Below are 6,526 nucleotides of genomic sequence, written 5' to 3' on the forward strand. Positions count from 1 at the left end.
GGAGTATGGTATTCCCAGCTGATGCCTGGGAGGTTGAAATCTCCCACGAGGACAAGGGCTACCGATCCAGAAATTTCTCCAAATTGCCTATAGAAGAACTCATCAGTGCTTACATTCTGGCTGGGCGATGGGTAGCAGACACCCACTACAACATCTCCTTTGTTTTCCCTCCCCCTAATCCCTACCCAGAGGCTCCCAACCGCATCACCACTAACTGTAAGGGTTGTACAAGCAAACCTCTGCCTTGCATACAGCGCGACACCTCCAGCACGCCTGCCCAGCCTATCCCTCCTGAACGGCCTGTAGCCCTCCATCCCAGCACTCCAATCGTGGGACTCCTTCCACCAACTTTAGAGCACCCTCAGCGTCAGGACGTGCTTTCTTGTGTTCAGATGGAATTTCAAGTTTTCTCGTTGGTGCCCATTGGTTCTTGTCCTGACAGGGCTCACTACTGAGAAAGGTCTGGCTCCCTTGCCCTCGTTCCCTCCCATCCGGTGTGCAAGCACAGAGGCATCTTGCCCTTGAAATGGAAGCAGAGCAGAAGACTGGAAAAGAAAGGAAAAAGGGATCAGGGGAAGCATTCTGTTTTGGTCCTACTTACTTACCTCAAAATGCTGCCCCGCTGCTTCTGCATCTGAGCAGGTAGCAAGCTGCTAGCTGCCCACATTCCCCAACAAAGTGTTGCACAGACACTCACAGACAGAGGGTTGGTTAAAAGAAGCTAATTTATTGTCATCTTTGCATCGCATAACGGTCCCAGAGGGAATCAACTCTTTCCAACAAGACAGGTGGTCCCATCCTGCTACAGGTGGTAACAGAAGCCTCAGCTGCAATGGCATCTTCAGCTGGACCGGCGGAGATTCCCCAAACTCTACTTATGCTGAGCTGCTCTTGGGCGGTATCATCTCCATGCCTAGTTTGCTCACATCTGCGGGACAGACTCCCCAGGCAGTCTCTGGGATGAGCAGATTCTCTGCCCCAGTGTCCAAAATTGTCCCCTGGGTCCCACCAGTGTGAGAGGAAAGCAGTTCCTCAGGGTCACAGGCATGGGTGGAAAAGCCTGTGACCACCAGGGTATGGGTGCAGAGCTGCAGACCTCTGAGGTGGAAATTGTGCTGCTGGGTGTGCTTCGCCGTGAGTCTGAAAAGCGGCGTCTCGACAACAGCGCAGCTCTCCAGTCATGGTGCGCTGCTGGCGAGGCTGGCCTCTGCCTGCTCAAGGCTCAGGTAGGCGTCTGAGCTGCCTTGCTGCACTGCAAAAATCATCTCAGCGCAGATGTTCATCTCGGAGGTGCTTGTCAGCTGGAACCTGCAGGACTGGGAGGAGGGCAGCACCGTTAGCTGGCAGTGGTGCGACTGAGGCAAAAGCGGCCAGGCTGATCTCACCAACAGTTGGACCCAGCCGGCGACTTTCTCCACGTCTAAGTAGGAGCGTGTGCAGAGGGTGCGTAGGAAGTACGAGCTCTGATCCGTCGGCAGCTTGTCGTCGGGGTGGTGGAGAGAGCACAGAATATCCCCCAGCAGCTGCTTCCTCGAGCACATGCACTCCAGCACCACGTGGATGCTGGAGCGCCTTGCTGGCAGCTGCCCCGTGGTGTCCAGCTTCAGGCTGAAAGAGTGCCCAGGGGGTGGCCGCAGGAACACGACCAGGCGGTAGCCGATGCTGTCCTCCTGGACACTCCAGGCTTCATAGGTGCCGTTCATCCCCATGGCTGGGTGCATCTGCGGCATGGAAGTCCCCTGGCAAAACACTCGGCAGACACCAAGGAGGTCACCCACCAGCTCCTTCAGTACCTTGCACGTGCCCGGCAGGCCCCGTATTGGCAGTTGGGTGGACACAGCCAAAGAGCCGACACCATTGTGTGCACCACTGAGGTCTTCCTCCTCCTCCTCCTCCTCGTCGTCCTCCTCCTCGCTGAAGCTGCCAGAGGCAAGCTTCATTTCCCTGGCCACCCAGCAGGCGCTAGCGAGCAGGAGCAGGGCTCCTGGAACAGTCCATAACGGCCACTGCTGCAGCACAGAAAGGAGCGTGGCTTCCTCCGCGGCCCTGCTCCGCTCAATCTCCTGCAGCAGCCGAGTCATCTCCTCATGCAGATACTCCTCACGCTGCTGCATCCTCTCGGCCGCGGCCGCATCTATCTGCTGATCGTGCTTCAGCCCGTGCTGGACGGCCAGCACAGCCAGGACGAGGGCAATTGCCGCAACCATGGCCTGGAGGAAGTGGGAGAAAAGGGGGCTCAGCAGGGCTGTGTGGGAGGGTGCACGGGGCTGGGGGAGCGAGGCAAGAGCCGCCTGGAGCTGGGGGCCAGCAGGAGAAGGGGTGAGGGAGGTGGGAGGGAGCAAGGGCAGGGTTTGTCAGCACTGCAGGGATGGGAGCCGCGGGCTGTCCCAGAAAAGTGTTTGGGCACTGGTGTCGACAGGCTCGAAGGGGCTGCAGGCCCTGGTTGGAGACAGCATGGGGCCCACCCTGCCCCAGCCGCCCTGATGACCAGCTCCTGGCTGGGCTGTGCCCCGTGAAAGGGCAAGAGACACCCCAGTAGACTCTGCCGAGGCCCCATCCCTGACACCCAACAGCGTCCCACGCAGCCACGGGCACCCAGCACGTCCCCAAAGCCTCTCTGGGCACCGGCCACCGCTGAAGGCCCGAGCACCTCTGCCCCCAGCCCCGAGGGCGGTACCGCGGCCTGCCCTGAGGGGCTCGGCTCTCGCTCTGCCTTAGAAACCCCCTGGCCACCTGCCCCGTCCCCCATCCAGCCCAGCCTTCCCCCTGCATGCTGCACTCACCGATCGCCCAAGTGGAACTGCAGCGCGGCTGCCTGATGATGTCCCTGGGGACAGCTCCCATTGTGACCCGTCCCCTGTGCTGTCACAGCCACCAGAGCAGCATCCCCCAGCCGGCAAGCCCCACCCTTCGTCCCCACCGCCCCGCTCAGCGGGTCCTGGGCATCACACCAAGTACAAACCCTGCCGGCAGGAGCGAGCTCCCAGGGGCTCTCTTGACAAAGCGGGCGGACACCCCCAAAACGGTAATTGGAATTAAAATGGGGACTGTAGGTGGATGTCCCTGACGTACGTAGGGAGGCGCAAAGTCTTCTGGGCCAGGTGGCCTGACTCTGAGGGGTCTTGAAACGAGGAGATACGAGCCCCTGGGCAGAGACAAAACTCCTCCTCCCTCTTCTCCTCTTGGATTCCTCCTGCCGGGGCAGGACTTAGCCCTGCAAACCCTGACGATCAGGCCAAATGCAAACCGTGTCTCCGGTGCCAGTGGAAATGATCCCGCGGCTCCTGTCTCCAGCTACAAACCTGCCCCCCGCGAGGGCAAGCGAGGGGGCTGGAGAGGCCACGCCAGAGCCCGCATCTCGCGGCTCCCCTCAGGTTTGCCCGGTTCAGGAGACCCCCCTGTACACCACGCTGGAGCGCTCTGCTGCGGATCATGCCTCCCAGAAACGTGGCCTGTACTGCACGAGTGCACGCCTCGAGACCCGGACACCTCAAAAGCTTTCTTTAGCCTTGCTGCATATGTGCCAAGACTGACACGGCTGCCATGTTGCTGTCAGTTCAGCAGGTGCAGAACCGTACATCCGATGCGCCTCCTGTGCGAAGCTTTCTGGAGGCAAAAAGTGGGAGCATGCCCTGAAGTCTCTTTCTGTGCTGAGTCTCTCTTGTGGAGGTGGTGGGGACCTGAGGTCCCAAGTGGAGGGAACATGTCTTTGCTCTCTCTGCCTGTGACGGTAGGCAGGCCACCCAAAGGAATTCAAAGCGTGCACGTGTGAGAGAAGGTGACGTGGCCTGTGGATGTTTGACTCCTGCTCTGCCACCCTGTGAGATGGGTCGGCTCCCTTGTGCCGGCCTTTGTGCTTGTAGACGTGACTGTGCTCTCGGTGCCTTCGTGACACTGATGGGGGATGATGGCGTCTATCCCTGTGGCGGGATGGGGCCTCTCCGTGGCAGGGCCTCTGTCCTTGCTGTGGTGGTGAGACATCAGTGTTCCAAAAGAGACTCTGTTTCCGAATGATGATGAGGGGGTGCAGGGGGGCAGGTGCCTGGTGCTGCAGGACACTCCTCCCTCCTGCGCCTGCCCTAGCTGTGCCTCCAGCTCTCAAGCTGCTGCTCTGCATTGGCTCGTGCCCAAGCCTCCCACCAGTGCAGCAAGCAGAGCATCCAGAGCCCCGCTCCACACTTGTGCTGCTTGTTCCCCGTGCAGAGGGCTCACCACTTGGAGACTGTGATGTCCACCTGCTCAGGGGTCGCCCCGGGGCAATGCTGTCAGCCTCCCAGGGGATGGTTTGCCCCAAGTTCACCTGGTGCAATGCCCCTGCTCAAGCACAGCCACCTAGAGCAGGCTGCCCAGGACCGTGCCCAGATGACTTTCGAAGGTTGGAGACTCCACAATCTCCCTGGGCAGCCCATGTGTATAGCATAGCATAGCACAGCATAGCGTAGCACAGAGTGTTTTCAGTTGGAAGGGACCTACAACGATCACCTAGTCCAACTGCCTGAGCACCTGAGGGCTGAGCCAAAGTTAAAGCATGTTATTAAGGGCATTGTCCCAATGCCTCTTAGACACTGACAGGCTTGGGGCATCGACAACCTCTCTGGCAAGCCTGTTCCAGTGTTTGACCAGCCTCTCAGTAAAGAAATGCTTCCTAATGTCCAGTCAAAACCTCCCCTGGCACAGCTTGAACCATTCCCATGCATCCTATCACTGGATACCAGGGAGAAGAGATCAGCACCTCCTTCTGCACTTCCCCTCCTCAGGAGCTGTAGAGAGCAAGGAGGTCGCCCCTCAGCCTCCTTTTCTCCAAACTAGGCAAGCCCAGACTCCTTAGCCACTCCTCATGAGACTTTCCTTCCAGCCCTTTCACCAGCTTTGTTGCTCTCCTCTGGACGCAATTCAAGTACCTGAACATCCTTCTTAAATTGTGGGGCCCAGAACTGCACACAGTACTCAAGGTGAGGCCGCACCAGTGCTCAACACAGCGGGACAATCGCCTCTTTTGACCAGCTGGTTGTGCTGTGTTTGATGCACCCCAGGATGCAGGTTGCCCTCTCGGCTGCCAGGGCACACTGCTGACTCGTCTTGAGCCTGCTGTTGACCAGCACCCCCAGATCCCGTCCTGCAGCGTTTCATGACCACTGTGGCCAACACAGCCACCTACCATCGCATCTCCCACGAGTCCTTCTCTGTTCACAAAGAGCAACTCTAGGAGGGCATCTTTCCCAGTTGGCTCACTGAGTACTTGTGACAAGAAGTTATCTCCTACAAACGTCAAGAATTTCCAAGACCTGCTCGTCGCAGGAGTATGGTATTCCCAGCAGATGCCTGGGAGGTTGAAATCTCCCACGAGGACAAGGGCTACCGATCCAGAAATTTCTCCAAATTGCCTATAGAAGAACTCATCAGTGCTTACATTCTGGCTGGGCGATGGGTAGCAGACACCCACTACAACATCTCCTTTGTTTTCCCTCCCCCTAATCCCTACCCAGAGGCTCCCAACCGCATCACCACTAACTGTAAGGGTTGTACAAGCAAACCTCTGCCTTGCATACAGCGCGACACCTCCAGCACGCCTGCCCAGCCTATCCCTCCTGAACGGCCTGTAGCCCTCCATCCCAGCACTCCAATCGTGGGACTCCTTCCACCAACTTTAGAGCACCCTCAGCGTCAGGACGTGCTTTCTTGTGTTCAGATGGAATTTCAAGTTTTCTCGTTGGTGCCCATTGGTTCTTGTCCTGACAGGGCTCACTACTGAGAAAGGTCTGGCTCCCTTGCCCTCGTTCCCTCCCATCCGGTGTGCAAGCACAGAGGCATCTTGCCCTTGAAATGGAAGCAGAGCAGAAGACTGGAAAAGAAAGGAAAAAGGGATCAGGGGAAGCATTCTGTTTTGGTCCTACTTACTTACCTCAAAATGCTGCCCCGCTGCTTCTGCATCTGAGCAGGTAGCAAGCTGCTAGCTGCCCACATTCCCCAACAAAGTGTTGCACAGACACTCACAGACAGAGGGTTGGTTAAAAGAAGCTAATTTATTGTCATCTTTGCATCGCATAACGGTCCCAGAGGGAATCAACTCTTTCCAACAAGACAGGTGGTCCCATCCTGCTACAGGTGGTAACAGAAGCCTCAGCTGCAATGGCATCTTCAGCTGGACCGGCGGAGATTCCCCAAACTCTACTTATGCTGAGCTGCTCTTGGGCGGTATCATCTCCATGCCTAGTTTGCTCACATCTGCGGGACAGACTCCCCAGGCAGTCTCTGGGATGAGCAGATTCTCTGCCCCAGTGTCCAAAATTGTCCCCTGGGTCCCACCAGTGTGAGAGGAAAGCAGTTCCTCAGGGTCACAGGCATGGGTGGAAAAGCCTGTGACCACCAGGGTATGGGTGCAGAGCTGCAGACCTCTGAGGTGGAAATTGTGCTGCTGGGTGTGCTTCGCCGTGAGTCTGAAAAGCGGCGTCTCGACAACAGCGCAGCTCTCCAGTCATGGTGCGCTGCTGGCGAAGCTGGCCTCTGCCTGCTCAAGGCTCAGGTA

The 6,526-nt window shown here is 57.8% G+C and overlaps 1 protein-coding gene across 1 annotated transcript; it reads right to left on the minus strand.

The window, feature by feature from the left end:
• Positions 1-1,178: 1,178 nt before the first annotated feature.
• On the minus strand, positions 1,179-2,207 carry LOC132317071 (inositol 1,4,5-trisphosphate receptor-interacting protein-like 1). The gene has a single exon (XM_059817892.1). It carries the CDS (start codon positions 2,205-2,207, stop codon positions 1,179-1,181), a length of 1,029 nt encoding a protein of 342 aa, XP_059673875.1.
• Positions 2,208-6,526: the final 4,319 nt, after the last annotated feature.

This window comes from Gavia stellata, chromosome 5, assembly GCF_030936135.1.
Source record: "Gavia stellata isolate bGavSte3 chromosome 5, bGavSte3.hap2, whole genome shotgun sequence".
NCBI lineage: Eukaryota > Metazoa > Chordata > Aves > Gaviiformes > Gaviidae > Gavia > Gavia stellata.